General features: G+C 44.1%; 1 protein-coding gene across 6 annotated transcripts in view; it reads left to right on the top strand.

Annotated features, from left to right (window-relative positions):
- slc2a11b (solute carrier family 2 member 11b) overlaps positions 1-23,305 on the top strand; it is a 37,342-nt gene extending 14,037 nt beyond the window's left edge. For 5 of the 6 annotated variants that reach the window (XM_048556558.2, XM_048556556.1, XM_048556555.2 and 2 more), the window contains exons 6-12: positions 1,777-1,925; positions 3,175-3,362; positions 7,703-7,813; positions 11,117-11,218; positions 18,224-18,299; positions 21,511-21,638; positions 22,697-23,305. In XM_048556558.2, coding sequence (XP_048412515.1) covers positions 1,777-1,925; positions 3,175-3,362; positions 7,703-7,813; positions 11,117-11,218; positions 18,224-18,299; positions 21,511-21,638; positions 22,697-22,897 — 955 coding nt within the window. In that variant the 3' untranslated portion in view covers positions 22,898-23,305. The remainder of the gene's footprint in view (positions 1-1,776; positions 1,926-3,174; positions 3,363-7,702; positions 7,814-11,116; positions 11,219-18,223; positions 18,300-21,510; positions 21,639-22,696) is intronic. The other variant, XM_048556557.2, reaches the window with a different exon arrangement.
- The last annotated feature ends 1,286 nt before the right edge of the window (positions 23,306-24,591 follow it).

Raw genomic sequence — 24,591 nt, 5'->3', positions numbered from 1 at the left:
TGTACACAATTATCAATTTGTCCCAATACTGTGGGACCACACATAATGCCTCTAATACAACATGTTCCACACAATACAGCATGAAGGAGCAATCTCTGACCCCAGCTGGCCTGGGAAGGAGAGAAACTTAGTAATGCTGAACCTGTAACATGTTTCAGTGTTTGAAGTGAGCTTCTTTTAACATCTGTAAGAAAAAGGATGACGGATATCTTTATTATTTTAAGTATTGAGGAGAATGTGACTTCATTTGCTTGCTGTATTGAAGTAAATATCCTCCAGACTTTGAGCCTTAAGCTCCTTTTGAATAATCATCAACTTTTTAAAGGTGGGAGTTTAGATTAGCAACATGTGAAACATTCTGGTGTGCAGAGTAAGGGCTCTTTTGCGAAGTTGCCTCATTTGTAGGCTGTAAAAAGGTGAAGATTTCCTTATGGCAGTGGCTGGGAGCATTGAAACCAAAAAAATCAAAGGAATGCTGGCCTTTATATGCAGAACTGTGTGATCCAGGAGTGTAGAAGCCATGCCTCAAGGTAAAGCCCTAATGACACCACACCTAGAGTCACTGTGAGCAGTTCTGTGTACCTTGGAGGGGAAGCAACATTAAGTTAACGGGAATGTTCCCTGGGCTCCAAGTGTTCAACTATGACAAATTAGAGTTAACTTCCCTTTGAATTTAGAAGACCAAGTGGTGATGTGATTGAGGTTTCTAAGAAATAAAGCAAAACTGATGGTGTAGATGGAAATAAACTATCTTACATCTTGTGGGAATACAGAGGCTGGGGGACATTATATAAAAGCTGGAGCCAGAGCTTTCCGGAGTGAAATTAGGAAACACAGGATTTGGAACTTGCTCCTGCAAATGAGGTTTAATGCTTCAACAGTTGTTACACTTAAAACGGTGAGATCAGTAGATTTTTGTTAAAAGTTATTCAAAGCTATGTGCAAAGGCAGTGGGAGTATGGTGATAGGCCATGGATCAGCTATTACTTCACTGAATAGTGAAAGCAGAGGCTAAACAACGTTCTCTTTCTGATGTCATCCTTCAACTTTATCCCAATTTATTGAATAGTATAGCTGTCATACAGACAATAACATGTGGTAGAATAGTATAGTAGAGAATATATGGTATAAAATACATGGTTTTAAATAGTCTAATTATAGTGAAGGATATATGGTACAGAATTGTCTAACTACAGTAGAGAATATATGTTATAGAACAGTATAGCTATAGCAGAGAATATGTGTTGTAGAATGTATGGTATGGATTTGTAGAATTATAATAGAGTATATATGGTATATAATATATGATATAGAACAATGTGATTACTGTAATCATATACTATTCCATGCTGAATGTAGTTTAAATAGCCCATTTAGCAGGACCAAACTTGAATTTTGCTGAATAAAGAGAACATTTTATAAAAACATTTCTTTCTTTAGCTCAGTTCACAAGAATGTCAACATTTGTTCTGCATGAGAGGGGACTGCTGATTGGTTAGAAAGTGGACTTTGGTAGAAGTGTTGCCATGGGGAATGTGCCAATTAATGGTCATTGATTGCTAACACTCAGGAAATAAAGCTTTAACTACGAGGGATAAAATATCAAGTGTCAAAATTTAGAGCTTTAATGGGCCTAATCATGCTTCCATGAGGCATCCGACTTAAATGTTTTCAAATCTGTAATTAGTTAAGCAACTTGACTCTAACTGGATAAGTTTCAACTAATGAATGAGGCTCCATGTACTTTCACTGCTTTTCTTTTGGTGCTAATGCTAGGGAGCTGCTTGGGGGAGAGAGATACTGGTCAGTCCTCCTCTCCTCTAGCTGTATTCCTGCTGTACTCCAGTTATTACTGTTACCATGGTTCCCTGAGAGTCCCAGGTACCTTTTCATTGATAAAGGAGAGGAAACGAGAGCTACCCATGGTAAGTAATGTTCTTGTTTAAGGCATCCTTTAAATGTTCGTCCCACTTTTTAATATTATGGGCTAATTTTACTCTAAATAATGTGGCTTCATATGGTACAATTCCACTTCGCTTAATCTAGCCTCCAGTATATTCCAGCTCTCACTGGATTCTGACTGATCTCCCGATACAGCCTGTGAAGCACATTTTACAAAATTTAAAGATGTCTGATATGTGAAAGGTGATGACTAAACTTCAGTATAATGCTACTCGACTGCAATCAGCTTTCAGCATGGTACAGCTCCCAGTTCACTCCATCGTAACCTCCCTTAGTACAGTTCATTTGCACTAAACACACTGAAGAAGGGTCCCAACCTAAAACATCAGCTTTCCTGCTCCTCTGATGCTGCCTGGCCTGCTGTGTTCATCCAGCTTCACATTGTGTTATCTCAGACTCCAGCAGCTACAGTTCCTACTACCTCATAGTCAAGGCTCGACCTCTACAATTCAGCGCCATGCAGCTCTGCTCATTGCTGCACTGCTTTCTTTCAAATAATCCCGTAACAGTCCAAAAGGTTAATATTACCAAATGTATTTCAGCTCCACTGAACACTTTAACCATTGTAAAGTCTGCTATCCAACCTCAGAATGCAACACAATTTGAGAAATATCCCTGACAATTTAACTATATTTGATTAATAATTGTTCATTACATGCCACCCTTAGTTTGAGTGTTAGCACGTTCCCCTCTGTGTCAAAGGCTGAAGTTTCATGTAGTACCCTAGAGACTTGTGTGGGGGATCTCGACTGACATTTCATTTCAGGACAGACAGAGTTTTGCAGTGACAAAGACATGGCCTGTAAGGTGAGATGTAAATTCCCATCCCGCGCTTCAGAAAGAAAGATGGAGAATTCTCCCAGTGTGCTGGCCAACATTTTCCCGCGACCAATCATCTGGTCGACATCACATTGCTGTTTGTGGGATCTTGTTGTGTTTTCCTAAATTCACCCAGTTACTGAATTTCAAAAGTACTTATTGACTGCGACGTGTTTGAGGGATGATGCTGAAGTTAGGACAGCTGCTATTTCAATGCAAGTTCTTTCTTTCATAATATAGTTCAGCACTGCCTTGCTCATGAACATTGGTCAATCAAATCATTTGTGAAATACCGGCAGTGTCCTTTTTGGACAACCAAGTGCATGGTTAGTTTTAGTGGATCAGTGCTTCTTCTTTGTGGTAAAACAAAAATGGAGTCTTTCTCTGTCCCAGCTCTCAAGAAATTCCATGATGCTAATTCGTACTTGAGTGAATTGATGGGCTTGGAGAAGGAAAGTGCAGTGCTACAGGCGCAGCAATCAAAGCAACCGTGTGAACTTCTCTTAGATCGCTCGACTCGATGGCAGCTGATCACTGTTGTCCTGATGAACATGGCTCTACAACTGAGTGGGATCAATGCCGTGAGTATCGGCACTGAGGAGGAGTCGTATTGTACTCGAAATGTTGGCGCTGTCTCTCCCTCTGCACCCATGCTGTCAGACCCACTGAGTTTCTCCAGCATTCTCTGACAGAAAGAGAGTCAGATTATCACAGACCAATTTACTACATCACTTTCCAAATGTTAGAATGAAACATTTGAGCACTAGTCAGTTAAAGCCTTTGTGGATATATGCCGGTGTTTTAAGTTAAATTTAGGAGATCTTCAATCATTGCTTCATTGCAAATAATACAGTAGAACTGTAAAAATGCACTGATGGTGTCCCATATAATTACATTTGATCTGTAACTAGAAGCACTTTGATTGTAGCCTTTGTTGACAGAGATTCCAACTTGGATTCATCCATTTGTATTGGGGTGACACAGATCATTCATTATACGGCCAACATGAACAAGTTTATTCATGTGCACAATTTGTAGTAAACCTTGGGAGAATCCTGCAGGCTGCTTGGATGTTATTTCTACACCTTGGGTGTTTGACTATGGAACCCAGGACATCTGTAAGTTTTTACAAATTAAACTCCAATCTCAGTAATTATTTATTTGCTTGAGACTGGAGCTATTCAGGCGAAAGAAACAGTTTGGTGCAGTAATCCAGAAAACTCTACTTCATTTGTAAACTAATACTGAAGCTGGCAGGGCAGTGTTTTACAGGATTACTACAACACCTGCTTTCGGTTCAGTTTAGGGCACAGGATTAGCATTCAGCATTTGGCCTGTCCAGCCCCATCTGTTTCTGATTGGACACCAGGCTGTAGCTTCAGTTTCAAACGGGCTGTGCATCTTGGTTCCCAAAAAATGCTGCTGTTTATTAACTCATTCCAAGCCATGGCCCACATCTGTACCAGTCAATGTAGAACAATACTTTTCTTCTTTGAGATACTTTTCATTATCATGCCATTACTGTATTTAATAGGCATTTGGCTTTTAAGAACATAGCCATAACATTAATCACAGCATTAAAAGCATTTAACATTTCACATTTATTATGTTATGCTGTATGGTTGTAGTCTTACCTGACACATAGGAAGATGGTTGTAGTTGTTGAAGGTCAATTATCTCAGCTCCAGGACATCTCTGCACAAATTTCTCAGGGCAGTGTCCTAGGCCCAACCATCTTCAGCTGCTTCATCAATGACTTTCCCTCAATCATAAGGTCAGGCGAGGGGATGTTCGCTGATGACTGCACAATGTTCAGCACCATTCCTGACTCCTTAGATATTGAAACTGTCCATGTTCACTTGCAACAAGATTTGGATAATATCCCGGCTTGGGCTGACAAGTGGCAAGTAACATTTGCGCCACACAAATGCCAGACAATGACCATCTTCGATAGGAGATAATCTAACTACCACCCCTTAACATTCAACAATGTTTTACTACCAATGAATCCTCCATTATCAACATCCTGGAGGTTGCTGATGGCCAGAAGCTTAATGAGTCATATAAATACTACAAAAGGAGCTCAGAGGCAAGGAATCCTGTGGCCAGTGACTCACCTCCTGAGTCCCCAAAACCTGTCCACCATCTACAAGGCATAGGTCAGGAGTGTGATGGAATATGAGCCACTTGTCCGGATGGGTGCAGTTCCAACAACACTTGTCACGATTGACACCATCCAGGACAAAGCAGCCTGTTTGATTGGCACCATATTCACAAGCATCCGCTCCCCCCACCACCAATGCTCAGTCGTAGCAGTGTGTACTATCTACAAGATGCCCTTCGGAAATTCACCAAAGATCTTCAGACAGCACCTTCCAAACCCATGACAACTTCCATCTAGGAGGACAAGCACAGCAGATACATGTTAGCACCACCACCTGCACGTTCCCCTCCAAGCCGCTCACCATCCTGATTATATATTGCCATTCGTTTACTGTTGCTGGGTCAAAATCCCTAAACCCTGTTCCCCACCACCTCCCAAGAGAATTGTGCATCTACCTGGAAAAAATGGGCAGTTGAGGAAGGAAACAGCTCGCTACTACCTTCTCAAGGCATCAATGAATTGGAAATAAATACTGCCCCAGCCAGCGATCCCCATGACCTACCCTTAGTCAAGAATATACCTGATGAGGGGCAGGAAGACATATCTAGCCCATGAGTCAGGCAGGCTTTACAGAAAGAGAAACAAGAATTCATTCGGGTTTCACATTCTGATGAAAGCTCATTGGCCAGGAATGTTAGCTCTGTTTCTCTCCACACAGATTTTGACGAACATCACTCAGCCAATCATTAGGAGCAAACTGTAAACAGCTCAGCTAGTTACTTCACTTCTCTCAGTGACCCTCAGATTTTCAGGCAGCTCGAATTATGATAGAGGATCCTGGCTCAGAGATTGAAAAAGCCTGAAGAAGGGTCTCGGGCCTGAAACGTCATCTTTCCTGCTCCTGTGATGCTGCTTGGCCTGCTGCGTTCATCCAGCTCCACACTTTGTTATCTGAGTGAAAAAACCTGATGCCTGGGTTTTCTTTACCTTCACTTTAGTATTTGCTGCGTCTGATGTAATTGGCTATTTCTCTGGTGCAAGTGAAGGGAACCAGTGGAAATAATCTCTGTCATATACACACATGTGCTTACACACACCACACATGCTGGGAAATCCTTACTATCACCTCACTTCCTTAGCATCACTGAAACCCAAAAGCTATCAGATATTTGCACATTTCCAATGTCCTATTTTAATGATGTTTTTGCCTTGAGTTAGGATGTCAAGTATTTTAGTTTAGCAGCCAACAACTAACTTGGGAACTTTGTAAGCACAGTTACCTAATGCACACAAAGTAACAATTTGTGGCAAATTTCCTTATAGTTCGTTAAGAAGTAGCAGATTAGATTTGAAACATTGGTTAATTAGATGAGGGAAGTGTATAACTGGGACAGATGAGAGTGCTTCATGAATGCCGAACACAGGACAGGGGATTTCTCACACTCTCTCCTGTGTCCTCCCTGCCCCTCTTGGCCACCCCAGACCCAGCCCCAGCACCCCCAACCCTATTCCATTACCCCTTGTAATCCACTCAGTCTGCACATCCCTGAACACAATAAGCAGTTTAACATGGCCAATCCACCTAACCTGCACATATTTGGAATGTGGGAGGAAACCGGAGCGCCCGGAGGAAACCCACATAGACACGGGGAGAACGTGCAAACTCCGCACAGACAGTTGCCCGAGGGTGGAATCGAATCCAGGACCCTGGAGCTGTGAGGCAGCAGTGCTAACCACTGAGCCACCCCTTGGAACCTGCATTTACCACTAGGGAGACCTGGCTTGTTTGCCATCCTTTCAGTGCTCCAACTCGAGCTTCATAACAACAGATGATAAGGAGAGGAGGAGTCCCACTCTCTAGTTGTTGCGGACCACCAAGCATTAAGCACAAATTCCTAACCAGCTGGTTAGAACAGAGGAAAGAGGTTCAAAAATCATCTTTAAAATGACGTTAAGCCCTTCCGGTTCAAATCCATGCAGTACACTCCAGGAAATTGGCCATTCTTTGTGGCCAGGTTGAATACTGGTGAGTATAAATACTGGGCCACTGTGGGGTCCACTATGTAAATGATGTGAGCGTCACTGACTGGGCCAGTACTTATCGCTGCTTCTTACTTGCCCTCGAGAGTTTGGTGGTGAGCTGCCTTTATCAACCACTGCAGTCCATGTGGGCGTCTACATGCTAAGGGCCCCGCAACAGTGAATGAACAGTGAAATAGTTCCAAGTCAGGATGCTGTGTGGTTTGGAGAGGGGAGCTCAAAGGTGGCGATATTCCTATGCATCTGTTGCCCTTCTAGGTGGTAAAGGTTTCAGGTTTGGAAGGCGCTGATGAAGAAACCTCAGTGAACCTCAGTGGAATGAGTTAGGACCAGTGCAATAACTAACCACAAGCAGGCCAGCACTCTTGGTACCAGTACAAAATCTGAGCCAAAACTCGAATGAGCACCAGATGGGTAGAACCGCAAGTTAAAAACATCTGAACCTTGTTATCGAGACAGCAGGAACTGCAGATGGTGGAGAATCTCAGATAACATGGTGTAGAGCTGGATGAGCACAGCAGGCCAAGCAGCATCAGAGGAGCAGGAAGGCTGACGTTTTGGGTCTAGACTCTTAATTTTTTTGAAGAAGGGTCTAGGCCCGAAACGTCAGCTTTCCTGCTCCTCTGACACTGCTTGGCCTGCTGTGTTCATCCAGCTCTGCACCTTGTTATCTCTGAGCCTTTTAATCAATCAGTTACCAGTCAGAAAATGGTGTGTCTGTGTTCAGTGCTGTTGCTCATGCACTTACAATGTAAATGAGGAGATTTTCTGTTTCAGATCTACTTCTATGCCACTGATGTCTTTACTGAAGCTGGAATTGCGGATGCATATATCCCATATGTTACAATGGGCACTGGGGCGTGTGAGTGTTTCTCAGCCTTATGCTGTGTAAGTGCAAACCTGTCAAACAACAGCTGGTCAAGCAGAAAATGATGGGGCTGTTTCCATGGTTTGTCTTGTCTCCAAATCCCTCATTTAAATCAGAGAACACACAGATCCCACTAATATATAGCCAATGGGGGCTGTAGCACAAAACCATACTCTAGGTGAAACCGTGTTATATCAATGCTGGTGCTTGGTGTTCAGGTTTGATCCCACTAATACCAGGCCCAATATTTCATGTGTCTTCCTTCAATTTCCAGCCCATGGGCTCGAAGATAAATAGAAGAGGTGGCTGCACAAAATCGACCAAACAATTAAACAGCTGCGTTTGAGTTTTCTTCTTGAAAGTAGGTGGCTGTGCTCAATGTGCCAGTATTTGCAAATAGTAGGTCAGTTGAGACTGTGAATTGGAGCAGCTTATACTAATTGAAGAAAGAGTGGGGTGCATTACAAGGCTATGTGGGATGGTGGCTGTGTCTCTGCCTCTGGGCCAGGTGGTCTTGTTACCAGAGGTGTGTTACAACATGTTTGAATAGGCTGATGGCAATGAATGATCGGACTCAGTCAATGAGGGTCTAGTGGTGCTGTGGTGGTACACCTAGCAGAAGCTCTGAGTTCAAATCCCTCCTGCCCCAGAGGTGTGTCATTATGGGCAAACAAATGTAAGCCGGTGAAAGATAGTGTCATAGACGTGTACAGCATGGGAACAGACCCTTTTGGCCCAACTTGTCCCTGTTGACCAGATATTGTAAATTAAACTAGTTCCGTGTGCCAACGTTCAGCCCACATCCTTCTAAATGCTTCCTTTGATGTCCCCATCTGACCTTTTAGATGCTGTAATGGTACCAGCCTCCACCTCTTCCCTCTGGCAGCTCATTCCACACACGCACCACCCTCTGTGTGAAAATGTTGCCTGTTAGGCCCCTTTTATCTTTCCCCTCTCACCTTAAACCCATGTCATCTAGTTTCGGACTCCCCTATCCTGGGAAAAGGACTTGGCTATTCATCCATCTATGCCCCTTCCATAAGGTTACCTCTCAGCCTTCAACGCTCCAGGGAAAATAGCCCCAGCCTTTTCAGCCTCTCCCTGTAGCTCAAACCCTCCAACCCTGGCAACATCCTTGTAAATCTTTTCTAATCCCTTTTAAGTTTCACAAAGTCTTCCTATAGCAGGGAGACTGGAATATTAGGGCCATGTGGAACAAAGGGTAGTGTCCCGAGCTCTGGGTTATAAAGCTTGGGATGAAGTGCCACCTGCAGTGCAGGTGTTGTCGTGACTGGTGTTCTCCTTTAAAGTATAAAGTATGGTCAGCCTGACCTGTGGAAGTGGAAAGTGACAGTGTATACTTTTGCTGTACTGCACATTGTGAATAAATCAATCGGAAGGCAGGCTGGATCCTGTTGTTTCTCTTGTTGGATGGATCCCACTGGATTAACACGAACTGGGTGGCTTCATTTGCAGAATGAAAACATTGTGGTCCGAGACAGAGCCACATATGACTGAGTTGCAGGCTGTAACTGCCATGTTAATGTGGGGCCCCAGACTATCAGTCAGGCAATACTATGTACTACTTGTTTGAACTCTTGAGCTTTCATCGCAGCACCAGGGTTTAAATGAACCGATCAAAAATGTTTAAAATTTATGGTGGAATGAGACCGGACTCCTCGTGATTTTAAGCGACACATACCAAAGGAATATCTGCAAACGAGGTTAAACTTAAGAGATTTTGGGGAAAAGAAAATAGCCCGGCTCTCACACTGTTCGAGTAGCTGCAGTCACTGAAGCAGAAATCATATCAATACACAAATGCGTTCGAGATATGACCGAAGTGAAGTGGGTAAAGTGTATGGGAATAGAACAAGTGTAGCTACTGTTTACCAGTACTATTGACTGAGCTGTTAACATTGGTATCCTTTGTTTCATCATGTGATATTCCCAATTCCCTCTAATTTAAGATGCTGTACAACAGGATGCCCATTTTTAACCCCTTTTCTCCAAAATATTATTCATAAAGATATCATTCGTTCACTGTACTAAACAAATTAATACATACTAGTGTAAAGGCAGGGGTCGGCTCATTTGGCTGGACAGAGTGACACCAACAGCATGCACTCAATGTTCAATACTTCAGATAAGGAGCAAGCTCACTGCTCCTTCATAAATACTGTGAGAGCTGTTGAGGCTGGAGGACATGGGTAGCTCCTCCAATGCTCAGAATGGCATATAGGGCAGGAAGCTACCTGGCCAAGATTCTGGGGACCTACAGTTGTAACTGTGGCCCCTCCCCTGATCTATCAGGACCCTCCTTCCATCCCCAATTCCTATCTAAACCCTACACAATGGCCCAGATTAATGTGGCCTGCCCATATTGCTGATTAGATCACCGTTGGTATGGCAACTGAATTAACCTCGATTGGCTAAGATAACAAAGAGTGAAGCTGGATGAACACAGCAGGCCAAGCAGCATCTCAGGAGCACAAAAGCTGACGTTTTGGGCCTAGACCCTTCATCAGAAGGGTCTAGGCCCGAAACGTCAGCTTCTGTGCTCCTAAGATGCTGCTTGGCCTGCTGTGTTCATCCAGCTTCACACTTCGTTATCTCGGATTCTCCAGCATCTGCAGTTCCCATTATCTCTAACCTCAATTGGCTGCCCGTCATTTGCTAACGACCATCTGAAATGAGCCCCTTTAAAAATGGCTGCGGGCCAAAACTGTGGTGGGGAATGGGCGTGGTGGCTGATGGAGCTAAATTGTGTCCCCATTCATTTCTCATCTGGACTCTTGCCTGGTTTCAAAAATCCAACCTCAGTAATCTTCTCCCAGCAATTGAACACATCGGTCACTATCAGCCCGTATCTCAACTGGTCACGAATGCAAATCGCAGAATTATAGCAGAACAGAGACATTTCCTTATCAACATAGCTTCCAAGCACCATTGATATCCATGTCACAGGAGGACTCCAAACTCCCCCTCAAACAGTGCGGTACACTATCCATCAAACCTGGGAATGAGAAATGCATCAAACTTTAGACATCACAAATTACCCTATTCTGGGGCTGACAATGGGGACTGGAAGAAGTGATTATGTTTAGTGGCTGCATGTGATGTTATTGAGAGCCACAGCAGTTCCTCTTACATCAGAGATGGTCATGCAGACTGCTTCAGTGATGATGCAACTTCTTTTACACAATTCAGTTTGATTTTTCTTTCACTTGATATTGTTGGTCATTATATGGCCCAGTATAAGTTTGTATAATCCTTCCTCTTGCAATGTCTGAAATGGTGCTAATGGTGTCATTACTTTTTAGAGTCTTCTGATTGAACGCCTCGGACGGCGAATGCTTATCCTGGGTGGATATTCACTCATGGCTTTGTGCTGTGCTGCAGTGACTATCACACTGACCTATCAGGCAAGATGGCTCAATCATTCTCATTTACCAGCTTGACCTAATGTCAAAGAGACAAGGCAAAGTGACATTTAACTATTCAAGGAGATGTAGGTTCAAAATTTGAGAATACAAATTCTGCTGTGCATCACTGAGATGAATAAAGGCCTGTAACTTTTGTGTTTGTTAAAGTCAATAGATGGACAGCAACCATAGCTGCAGAGATAACAAAATGTGAAGCTGGATGAACACAGCAGGCCAAGCAGCATCTCAGGAGCTCAAAAGCTGACGTTTTGGGCCCAGACCCTTCATCAGAGAGGGTCTGATGAAGGGTCTAGGCCTGAAACGTCAGCTTTTGTGCTCCTGAGATGCTGCTTGGCCTGCTGTGTTCATCCAGCTTCACACTTTGTTAAGATAATAAAGTGTGAAGCTAGATGAACACAGCAGGCCAAGCAGCATCTTAGGAGCACAAAAGCTGACGTTTGGGGCCTAGTCCTTCACACTTTATTATCTTGGATTCTCCAGCATCTGCAGTTCCCATTATCTCTAACCATAGCTGCAGAGTCTTTTTATGCCTGTGGCATGGGACAGTTGAATTGTTTGCCTTTCTTTGATATTATATTGAAAAAGACGGTTAGTTTTGGAAATGAAAATGTGTCAGTGTTAATGGCTGGTTTAAAGGAAGACCTCTCTGCAAGTAATTCAGTACCTGACTCCCCAAAACCTGACCACCAGCTATAAGGCACAAGTCAGGAGTGTGATGGAACACTCCCCACTTGCCTGGATGGGAGCAGCCCCAACAATACTCAAGAAGCTTGGCATTATCCAGTGATTCCACTTAATTGTCACCATATCCACCACCTTCACCATTCCCACCCTCCTCTGCTGAAGTTCAGGAGCAGCAAGGTGCACTGTATTAATGCACCCAGCCTTCTTCCAAAACACCTTCCGAACCCAGGACCTCTGCCATCCATGAGAAGGGCAGCAGATGCATGGGAACCGACATGCAAGTGACACATCGTTGTGACATTGAACTATATTGTTATGCCTCCACTGCCACTTGGTCAAAATCCTGGACCTCCCTCCCTAACAGCACAGGGAGCAGTGCTGCACCCCATGGAGTACAGCAGATCAAGAAGATCAATTGGAGGTGAGCAACAATTGCTGATCTTGCCACAATTACTCAAATTCCAAGAATGACTGAACAAACTTGTAGAAATAGCATCATACCTCAGTTAGTGGTTAAATCTGTGCAGTGGTTCATTTCATAAGAAATGTTGGCTCGCTGGCACTAGTGTTGTTGACACTTCTGTTCATTTGAAAATTGGAAGGGAGCTTTCAAAAACTAGTCAGTTTGATACTGTTCCCAATCTGAGTCATGTATCAAGTTAGAGTCAAAGAGTATTACAATACAGGCCCTTCAGCTTATCGCATTCATGCCATTCATTAACCACCAGCTACGCTAGTCCCACTTGCCAGCATTTGGTCCCTAGCTTTGAATGCAGTGATGTTTCAAGTGACCATCTAAATACTCCTCAAATGTTGGAAAGGCCATTGTCTCTAGTGCTTGAGGCAGTGAGATCCAGACTGCCCTCTGGACAGAAAATGTCTTCCTTTAAATCCCCTCTACAGTTTGATTTTCTATTTATTTATTTATTGTAATGTATATTTGGCTCTTAATACGGTGAAAAGTGTTGCACAGTGCCGCCACTCTCTGGCACCATCTTAAAACTCAGAAAAATAAACCAAAAAAAGGGCAGAAAAATAAATAAATAAAGAAGAAGTGTTCAACTTTACAGTCCTTTGTATTAAATACACTGTCATGGGCTGCAAACCTGGTAGCCAGGCAGGAGTACTGCTATTCATCTTAAATCCATGCCCATTGGTTATTGATCCCTCTAATAATGTTTCTACCCTATATTCTCCCTATATTCTTCCTCTTTGCCCATTAGGGATTTGTACATCTCAGTCAGGTCCCCACTTCTGCTCTCAGAAAAACAACGCTACCTATTCTTTCTTCATTGTTGAATTGCACCAGACAAGACAGCATCCTGGTGTATCTCTTCTGCTCCTTTTCTTGTACAATCACATCCTTACGATAGTGAATCGAGCAGAACTGCACATGGTGCTCCAGCTGTGGCCTAACTCATGTCCTATACAGCTATATCATAACCTCCACACTCTGTCACTTAACTAATAAAGGCAAGTATCCCACATACCCCTTAACCACCTTCTCCAGCTGTCCTGCTGTTTTCAAGAATTTTTGGGCATGCACACCAAGGCCCCATGATCCTCCGTTCTTTCTAGGATCCTATCATGAACCCATCACGCACTTGGCATGTTAGTCTTCCCAAGAAGGACATACTTTTCAGAATTAAATTCCATTTGTCGCCGTTCTGCCCATCTGACCAAGTCATCTGTATTGTTTCGTTGTCTAAGGTGTACTTTCTTGCTAATTACCATCCCACCAAATTTCATGTCATCTGCAAACTTACTAATCATACCTCCTACGTTCATGTCTGGATCACTAATGTACACTACAAACAGCAAAGGACCCAGCACTGAGCCCTGTGCTATGCCACAGGACACAGGTTTCCAGTCACTGAAACAGCCTTTGATCACCATTCTCTGCCTCCTGCCTCTGAGCCATTTTGCCAAATGGGCTGTTACCATCCTGACAGCATCCCGTTTGAAATCTTGTCACAAGCTTTTCTGAAGTCCATGTGAATACATCCACTGCATTATCCCCATCTTTACACTTGGTCACCTCCTTGAAAAAATTCAATCAAACTGGTCCGACATTATCTCCCCTGACAAAGCTATGGTCACTCTCCATGACTGATCCTTGCCCTTCCAAGTGATTATTATTTGTTTTTCGGCAATTTTTCCAATATTTTGTGATTGCTGATGTTAGGCTCATTGACCTATAGTTCCTGATTTGTTCTTATCCCTTGTGTCTTTTGGATGGCCTTGTGTCTTTTTCTGTTTTGTCTTTGAAAAGTCCCTGGCAAAGATCTTTCAACAAACAACTTCTCCCAGCCCACTTTGCCCAGATTCTGTCTTATCACATTAAAATTGGCCTGTCACCAATTCAGAACTTTTATGTTTGCTTCACCTTTGTCCTTTCCCATGATTATGTCAAATCTTACAGGCACTGCCTCTGAAATGCTCTCCCTCTTCTACCACACGCTCAGCTTTTTCCTCCAAAATGAAGCCCAACACTTTCTAACTACTGGCTTCAAAGGCCCTCCTGAGTTTATGGCAGAATGGCTTTAGATTAGATTCCCTACAGTGTGGAAGCAGGCCCTTCAGCCCAACAAGTCCACACCGCCCCTTGAAGCATCCCACCCAGACCCATCGCCCTATAACCCACACACCCCTGAACACTACGGGCAATTTAGCATGGCCAATCCACCTAGCCTGCACATCTTTGGACTGTAGGAGGAAACAGGAGCACCCGGAGGGAACCCACGCAGACACAGGGAGAATGTGTAACCTCCACACAGTCAGTTGCCTGAGGTGGGAATCGAACCCGGGTCCCTGGCGCTGTGAGGCTGCAGTGCTAACCACTGAGCCATCGTGTTGCTCTAAATCAAGTTGGTTCATCTCAGAGAGCCACAATTATTTATTTAACATGTTTTAAAGTTTATTTGTGGGATGTGGGCTTTCTGCCTGGGCCAGCATTTACTGCCTGTCCCTAGTTGCCCTTGAGGAGGTGGGGGAGAGCTGCCTTCTTGAACCTGTGCAATCCACCTGCTGTGGGTTGACCTACATGCCATTAGGGAGGGGATTCCAGCATTTTGACCCAGCGACAGTGAAGGAACACCGATGTATTTCCAAGGTGAGTGGCTTGGAGGGGAAGTTGGAGGTGCTGATGTTACATGTATGCCATGTTCCCACTTTGCTCAAAGAAGCCTGTTGTGAATTTCCACAGGAGCATTCCCTGTGATGGTGATGGCCTACTGGTATTATCATTAGACTGTTAATTGAGAAACTCAGGTAATGTTCTGGAGATCTGGGTTTGAATCACATGATGATGATAGATGGTGGAATTTGAACTCAATAAAAATCTGAAGTCACACAACACTAAGTTACAACCCCATGAGGTTTATTTGAAATCAGTAGCTTTTGGAGTGCTTCTCCTTCATTAGATGAAGCCTTCAGTGCTCTGCAGACTTGTGATTTCAAATAAACCTGTTGGATTAAAATGTTGCATTGTGTGACTTCTGAGTTTGTCCAACATGGTCTAACACCAGCACCTCCACATCATAATAAACATACATATTTACAAATCTAATGATGACGATGACTCCATTGTTGAATGTCGGAGGGAAAAAACCCATCTGAATCATTAAAGTCCTTTAAGGAAGGAAAGTGCCGTCCTTACCTGGCCTGTATTACATGTGACTCAAGACCCACAGCAATGTGGTTGACTCTAAACAGCCCTCTGGTCAGTTAGGGATGGGCAATGAAAATTGGCCTTGCTAGCGATGCCCACATCCCATGAACAAATAAATTAAAGGGAACAATTATAGGCCATTCTAGGCACAAGAGAGTTTGGGAAGGTTGGATGATATTTATTTTAATGCTAAGAGTCTAACAAAGAAGGTAAAGCAATAGAGGGAACAAATTAAACGTGGAGGTTTGATGTAATTGCTATGACTCAGACATGGTTAGCGAGGGCCAGGACTGGCAGCTCAATATTTCAGGGTATCGGGTCTTCAGGAGAGAAGGAGGTGAATGGGGAGGGTGTGTCACAGTATTGATCCAGGAATCAGTTACAGCAGTAAGGAGGGAAGACACTGGCTCCTCACATGAAGCTGTGTGAGAAGAACTTAGAAAGCAAGAAAGGAGTAATCACGTTTCTGGGGCTGTACTATATTCCCATGAACAGGCTGGGAAAAAAAGAAGAGCAGGTCTGTAGACAGATTTCAGAGAGATGTGACAGTAATGGGGTAGTGATAATGGGGGGGTTTCAACTTCCCCTGCACTAATGGGATAGTCATTGTGTGAAAGTGTTAAAAGAAGTGAAATTCTTCAAGTATATCCAGGAGACTTTTTGAAGCGAGTGTGTAGGAGGCTGTCTAAGAGTGGGACCAGTCCTGGGCTTGGGTAACAAATCTAGGCAAGTGATTGAAGAATCAACAGGGGAGCACCAGGGAATGCAAGTTCGATTCTAGCCTTGGGTGACTGTGTGAAGTTTGCATGTTCTCCCCGTGTCAGTGTGGGTTTCCTCCAGGGGCTCTGGTTTCTACCTACAGTCCAAAGATTTTCAGATTAAGTAAATTGGTGATGCTAAATTGCTCCATAGTCTCCAGTGTTATGAGGGCTAGGTGGTTAATTGTGGTAAATGCAAAGTTACAGGGTGGGGGTCTCTTCAGAGTGTTAGTGCATACTCAATGGGCTGGCTGGCCTCTTTCTGTACTGTAGGGCTTACATGATTATAAGATTTACCAGGATGGTGCTTGGACTGGAGACTCTTTGGTCAAAAAAGTAGATTGGTGTTGTTCTGCTTGTTGCTGAGAGGAAACATGACGGAGATATATAAAATTATGAGGGGCGCACGAGGGGGCAGACAGGAAAGAACCTTTTCACTTGGTGGAGAGATCAATGACCTGGGGCCGGAGATTTAAGGCAAGGAGCACAGGCTGAAAGGAGATGTGAAGAGAAAAGGTTTTAGCCAGAAGGTGGTGGGAATCGAGAACTTTTTGTCTGTAAGTGTGGTGGAAGCAGAAGCCTTCATGACATTGAAGAAGTATTTAGATGTGGACATGACAAGGCATGCAACACTATGGGCCAAGTGATTGAAAATGGGATTCAAATAGTTCGGTGGCTGTTTTTGAACAGTACAGGCTCAATGGGCCAAAGGGCCTTTTACTGGATATAGATCCCTTTCGTTCTAAGCAACTGTAAAAATAATAGTGAGCGATGAAAATGACAAATATTTTGTGAATAGTCAAAGCATTTGGTTCCTTTAACAAAAATGCTAAAGTTTCGCAGTAACACAAGTGCTGAAAGAATCTAATGTAAAGTTCTTATATTTAGCTCACATAGTAACTGTTCTCTATGATCTCTCATTGAAACATAGGTATTTGTTTTCAATGATTTACACATTCTTTGTAATGGGAGATAAAATATTGTGCAGCGTTTGTTTTCTCAAGATGCCTCGCTGTCAATGAGTTTTACTCTTTGATTCCCGGTGGGTTTATGTTCAGTTCTGCAAGCACTCATCAAGCAAGTAACAGCAACTTTAAAAGTCTCTCAGCCTGGCCCTCTACATGTAATCAGAAATATTGCACTTTGCACATTATTGCTGCATTATTCCTCCTTTGCTCCAACCTCTGTATTTTACCGTACAGTTACAGCCAATGGCTAGAGTCTTCAAGTGCTGCCATCCTAGTGTATCCTCTTTCGTCAAGTTAATGTTTCTTGTCCAGTGACCCTTCTTCAGAACTGATTACAACAGCCATTGTCAGCCCCTAGTGGTCCCCATCACCAGCTATTGATTCACCCAGGCTGACCTTTAACCTTTCCTCTGTCCAGCTGTAGCTGTCTCTCTCTGGACTCCATCATTTACTCCCCACCACCTCCCCCCACCCTCCTACTGCATCTCCAGTGTACATACTAACCTCTCCCCAGCTGCGATCAGTCCTGAACAAGGATCACCGGACCCGAAACATTAACTCTGCTTTCTTTCTCCCACAGGTGCTGCCAGATCTGCTGAGTTTCTCCAGCTGTTTTGGTTTTTGTTTCTGATTTCCAGCATCTGCAGCTTTCTGGGGTTTTGACTTCCCCCGTTTGTCAATACAGACAATATGGCAGTGCCCCCCCCCCTCCCCCCCGCCAGGCCCTGATAACATTCTGTTCCCTACCCTCTCCGCCCAACACTCTCAGCCCTTTCTCCCATGTAGGGACCAGGAGTACAGTTTGGAATTACTCAGTTGGTATCTCCATAAACACTCGGTTCTAAATAATCAGGAATGCCGTTGTGAAACCTGTAGAACTTTGACATTTTGTGTTTGTTTTCAGGCTTCCTATTTCTGGATGCCATACATGACAATGACCTGGTTGTTTGCATTTATCCTAAGCTTCGGCCTTGGACCAGGTGGGTGTATTCACAATGTAGAGCAAGTCAATAAAGGTTCACAAACAGACCTCAGCAGTTCCAATTACACCTTCTGACACCAAAGCAGCTAAGTCAGCAGTTTCATATTCTGAATCCACTCACGCTTCACATCTGGCATCTAGAAGGGGCGCTGTTGCCTTGTGCGGGACCGTGCAGGGCATTCTATGCTGGGCATTGAGGTCCCTGGTTGTTTGCAGAGAGCCTCTTGTTGTGTGAGGGGTCCTCACCACAGCTCATAGTGTAAGAGGCATCTAGTAGGTTTATAGCCACCTCCCATTTTCCACTAGAGATCAACAGGATCTATTCTTGGTCTAATGTGGAAGAGGAAAGCCAGCTGATAGTCTAAAGAGAAAAGGCTCTTGTACTAACAAGTTATAGTTTATTGCATGCAGCAACTGGCTCCAAGTTGCCTTTCTACAATAGACTGTACATAGTCCGCAGATAATTGTTACTGTGACTGAGGAAGGCCTAGATGTTAAGTCTGCACCCTTCAAGATCCAAAGCTGTTTTCCCAGTGGAGCTGCAGATATCAACATTTTGGGCAGTGCCTCAACATTATTCCCTTCGCATATTATTCTACATCCCTGGGTCTCCAAGTGTCTACAAAATCACCTTTAAATTTTACTTGAGTTTTGCTGAATAAAGACCCATTCTGCTGAAGTTTTTCATCTTATACTAATCAGGACATTTGCAAGAATGCCAGAGTAAAGGTGAACAACATTTTGTACTGTAAGGAAAGAGGGTGCTGATCAGTTGGCAAATTGAATGCAATAGAGAGTGTTGTCATGTAGAATGTGTCAGTTAAAATTACCTATAAATCAACTAGTTTGGAAATTGTGTGGACGTATCCCTGGAACACATCCCAGTGACTGAAATCCAGGACTTCTGTCCTAGGGGTAGGGATATAGCCACTGTGTCACAAGAATCTCTTGTGCTGCACCACTGCACAATTAACTGCCAAGCATTGTTTAAATTTAAACCAGCCAATTTGACTCTGATTAGTAGATAGATTGCCCTGAGAAATGAAACAGAATGACTGTTTCCTGTTTAGTGTCAGACAATCTCAGTTTACAAGTAACAGGGCTTTGTGAATTCATAGGCACAAGTGTTCCACACTGCAAGCCTGACTGAAGGTCTTAAATTGGTTTGAGTCATAGAATCGTAGAGCTATACAACTGGAAACAGAACCTTCAGTCCAACTCATCTATCCTAGATAAATCCAGTCCCATTTTCCAGCATTTGGCCCATATCTCTCTAAACCCTTCCCATTCATGTACCCATACAGTTGCCTTTTAAATGTTGTACCAGCTTCCACCACTTCCTCTGGCAGCTCATTGCATACACGGACCACCCTCTGTTTGAAAATGTCACCCCTTAAGCCCCTTTTAAATCTTTCCCCTCTCACCTTAAACCTATGCTCTCTAGTTTTTGGACTCCCCGTCCCAGGGAAAAGACCTTGTCCATTTACTCCATCCATGTTCCACCGCACAAGCTGGTTGGGTCGTTACTGCTAGTTGGTAATGAGCAACACCAGGGACAAGCTATGTTATGTACAATCCATTATACTTTGGGATATATGTTTTAGCTTGACAGCAGCAGCTCATTGGTGACGAAGACTAGTGTTCTAAAAGACACTTTACTCATTACGCATCAGTATAATCTGCTACAGTATACATTTCAGTATCAGTGTAATGCTAGGCATTTAGATTGTATGTGCTTAGGGGTCTCAGTTTAGCAGCGCCATTGGTTGAAGTTGCTGCTGCCCTGGCTGGAGGAAGATCAAGTGCAGAGCTAATTCTCATTTACCAGGCTGGGCAGACAGTGTGTGTCCGTGCATGTGTGCATTTGTGTGCGTGTGTGTATGTGCGTGCGTGTGTGTGTGTGTGTGTGTGTGTGTGTGCGTGCCTGTGCGTTTGTGTGCGTGTGTGCATGTGTGCGTGTGTGTGTGCCTGTGCATTTGTGTGTGTATGTGTGTGTGTGTGTGTGCGCGCGCGCACGTGCCTGTGCATGTGCGTGTTTGTGTACATATATGTGTGTGTGCATACTTGTGTGTATATGTATGTATGTGTATATGTGTATGCATACATGTGTGTATGTCTGTGTATCTGTGTGTGTTTGTATGTGTGTGTGTGTGTGCGCGCGCAAGTGTGCATGCATGTGAGAGTGCGTGCATGAGTGTGTATATGTGTGCGTGCACGTGAGAGTGCGTGCATGTGAGAATGTGTCTGTGTGTATATATGTGTGCATGCATGTAGAGTGCATGCGTATGAGAGTGCGTGCATGTGTTTGTGTTTGTGTGTGAGAGTGCATGTGAGTGTGTATATGTGTGTGCACGTGAGAGTATGTGTGTATGCGCTTGAGAGTGTGTGCATGTGACAGTGCGTGCATGTGTGTATATGTGTGCATGCACATGAGACTGTGAACGTGTCTGTATGTGTGTGTGTACCTGCATGCGAGAGTGTGTGTGTATGAGAGTGCGCGCGGGAGTGTGTGTATGTGTGTGTGCACGTGTGTGTACATGTATGTGTATATGTGTGCATGCATGTGAGAGTGCGTATGCACATGTGTATATGCGTGCACATGAGAGTGTGTGCATGTGAGAGTGTGCGTGTGTGTATTTGGGGTTGGGGTCTGTGGGATGTTTATACGATATAGCAACCATAATCCACCTGGAATCCAGCACCAAGGTTTAAGCTGTGAAAGTAACTGAGGGATGACGGTCCTGAAGAGTGTTGAGTAGGGTCATTAGATGTGTTTAGCAAACAATAAAGCCAAAGTACACATAATAGACAGTAAATATTAAAATATTAATCAGAGGTGATTGTGTCCCCAGTATTGGTGGTTGGAACTCTGTTGAGTGCCTGACAAAATTTGCAACTGTGTCCTGAACCAGGAGGTTGAAGGTGTGAACCCATTTTCTCATGCATACCACCTGATTCCTAAGCTGCATCAACATTGCACAAACAGCTGATGAAATGTTTCCAAGTCTCCCATGCTTCACCAAATCTCCATCTCGTCCAAGCTGGACATTCCCACTTAGACAAACTAACAGAGAGTTCACACGCTGATGCTCCTTACCCAAACAGAGACCTTCCATGGACTAATGACAGCTGTCCCGCAACCACTGCAGATGCTGTACAACCCACTCAGTGCTGAATATTTTTAATTAATGTATTTGTGCTTGATCCAGGGGGTGTGACCAACACAGTGACAGGGGAGTTGTTCACACAGTGCACACGTCCTGCAGCATTCATGATCAGTAGCTCTGTGAACTGGATCAGCTTCTTCTTTATCAGTATCATGTTCCCTGTTATTGTGGTAAGTACATTCAGTAGACTTGGAAAACCCAACAAAGCTGTTATCCCACAGAAACCAATTAGACTTCCCACAATAGCAGGGGATGGGGGTGGGGGACAGGGGTTGAGTGTGATGGGACAGGGCAGTGGGTGAGTCTATTTGGAATGGTGGGTGTGGGGTTTTGGTGAGGAAGGAGTGGTGGATCTGAGGGAGAACTGGGATGGTTTGTTAGGATGAGGCAGAGGGTTGTGTCAGGATTGGTTAGGGATCATGTGGGGATGGAGCAAAGGTTATAACAGAAGATGTGGAAATAAGTTGGAGTCACAGGTAGATAGGATATTGAAAATTCATTTGGTATGCTTGCCTTTATTGGTCAGTGTACTGAGTATAGGAGATGGGAGGTCATGTTGCGGCTGTACGGAACATTGGTTAGGCCACTTTTGGAATACTGTGTGCAATTTTGGTCTCCCTGCTGTAGGAAGGATGTTGTGAAACTTAGAAGGGTTCAGAAAAGAGTTACAAGGACGCTGCCAGGGTTGGAGGGTTTGAGCTACAGGGAGAGACTGAAGAGGCTGGAGCTATTTTCCCTGGAGTGTCAGAGGCTGAGAGGTGACCTTGTAGAGGTTTATAAAGTCCCGAAGGGCTTGGAAATGGTGAATAGCCAAGGTCTTTTCCCAGGGGTGGGGGAGTCCAAAACTAGAGAGCATAGGTTTAGGATGATAGGGGAAAGATATAAAAGGGACCCAAGAGGGTGGTGCGTGTATGGAATGAGCTGCCAGAGGAGATGCTGGAGGTTGGTAAAATGATAACATTTAAAAGGCATCTGGATGGGTATACGAATAGGAAGGGTTTAGGGGGATATGGGCCAAATGCTGGCAAAGCGATTAGACTTATATAGAATACTTGGTTGGCATGGATGTGTTGGACCTAGGGTTGCTTCATTGCTGTATATCTCCATGATTCCAAGTCTCTGTGTGTTGAAGAGCTGGGAAGCACTCTGTCAGCTTCCCCTTGTATCCCTTGAATGTGCTAACTTTATATGACACGTCTGCTCACTATTGTGTGGGTTTGCTTGACAGGAGGGGCTGCAGCAGTTTTGCTTCCTCATCTTCCTGGCTGAGTGCCTGCTGGGGACACTGTTCATATACATCATCTTACCCGAAACTAAAAACAAGTCCTTCCTGGAAATTGAGATGGAATTTCGAGCCCGGAATTTCAAGAACAAAGGAAGGGACGTTCCCAGCAGAGCCATGGTCCTGTCGCGTTTCCCAGAAAGTTAATTGGGCCTCCAAGAAACCAACCCGACTGTGTCAGTCTGTTGCACTGTGATGTAGACCTTGAAATTACACCATTGTCCTGGTGAAATCATTCAGCTTGACTGCAGGAGGGGGAGTGTTGACAATGTCTCATTTTAAGAGTGTTTAGCCCATGTTATCACCTGCTGGGCACCCGGACTCAGCAGTTTCATGGACCAGATTTTGATTTGAATTGTTAATGCTTCCACAATCAGCACAGATATTCAGCACTTTGCCCGCCACTAGATTACTAGATGAAGAGTCATGAGTTGGGAAAAAATGAAATCTAAATGTTAATGAACTTTATTAAACTTGCTATAGTCTTATAGAATTTAAAACATCTCTACCCAGGACTTGCTGCTGTAAGGAGATAAAATAAAAGTTGGTTTCTGATCCTGGTATCTGGTTTGCACAACAGTGTGCTCACAAGGCCCAGTAGTATTATCACTGCACAACTAATCCAGAAACTCATCTAATGCTCTGGATTTTGTGAAGATGGTGGAATTTGAATTCCATAAAAAGAAATCTGGAATTAAGAATCTCCTGGCCATGAAACCAGTGTCGATGGTTGTGGGCAGGCTGAGGGGGAGAGGGTTGAGAAGGAACATCTGTTTGACTAATAATATTCAAGGAAGGAAATCTGCCTTCAACACTTGGTCCAGTCTACATGTGACTCCAGACCCACAGTAATGTGGCTGACTCGCAACTGCCCACTGAAAATGGCCTAGCAAGCCAGCTGCATCAAACGTAACAAAGCCACTCCTGACTTGGAAATATATCAGTGTTCCTTCGCTGGGACAAAATCCTGGTATTCTCTCCCCAAGAGGATCTGCCTACAGCATCTGCAGCGGTTCATGAAGGCAGTTCACCAGCACTTTCAGGGACAGACGATGAATGCTGGCCCAGGCAACAACATTTACATGCCATGAGAGAATGAAGAAAACACAAAGGGACATAGAGAGTCTAGAGTCTAAATTGTTTTGAACTGCTTATCCATGCCTTGGCTCCACCTGGCTGTAAGGTCAGCGACTTTTATTGGCACGTCATCAAACTCTGGAATTGTTCTAATTGGGTTGGTCTGCAAATGAAATGCTTTGAAATTTAACACTGCGCAGCAATTTTTAAAAATTCTTTCACTAGCTGTCCGCATATCTGGTTAGATCATCTCATTCCTAACGACCCATCGGAAGGTTATATTTAGATTTTATTGCCAAATGTACTGGAGTACAGGAATACAGCCTACAAAGTGGCTGTTATCCCGTGCCATCTTAGTACTCGAAAGGCAGGACTAAAACCAAAAACAGAAACAAAACAAACAGCCAATGGAAAAGGAAACGTTCAGATCACTCCCCAGCTTCCACTATGAGTCCTCACTGCTGCCAGTCTGCCAACACTGAGATGCCCTGAGTCCCTGCCCATTACTGCAAGTGCAGCATCTCTGCTGTCTGGTACCCCTGGCCCAGCCATGGCCTGGGGGAGCTGTCCTCTTGAACCTCTGCAGTCCATGGAGCAATGGAGAGGGTTGGAAGAAGTGGGCAATAGGGACACTCACAGTGCTGTTAGGATGGGGGTTCCATGATACTGACTCAGTGACACTAAGGGAACAGCAGTATAGATCCAAGTCAGAATGGTCAGTGGTATGGAGCGTGGGGGTCATCTGGCTGATGCTGTTCCACTGC

The sequence above is a fragment of the Stegostoma tigrinum genome, chromosome 26 (genome assembly GCF_030684315.1).
Source record: "Stegostoma tigrinum isolate sSteTig4 chromosome 26, sSteTig4.hap1, whole genome shotgun sequence".
NCBI classification, from domain to species: Eukaryota; Metazoa; Chordata; class Chondrichthyes; order Orectolobiformes; family Stegostomatidae; genus Stegostoma; species Stegostoma tigrinum.
Note: the sequence above shows the minus strand (reverse complement) of the source record. Positions and strands in the feature narration are given on the sequence as shown.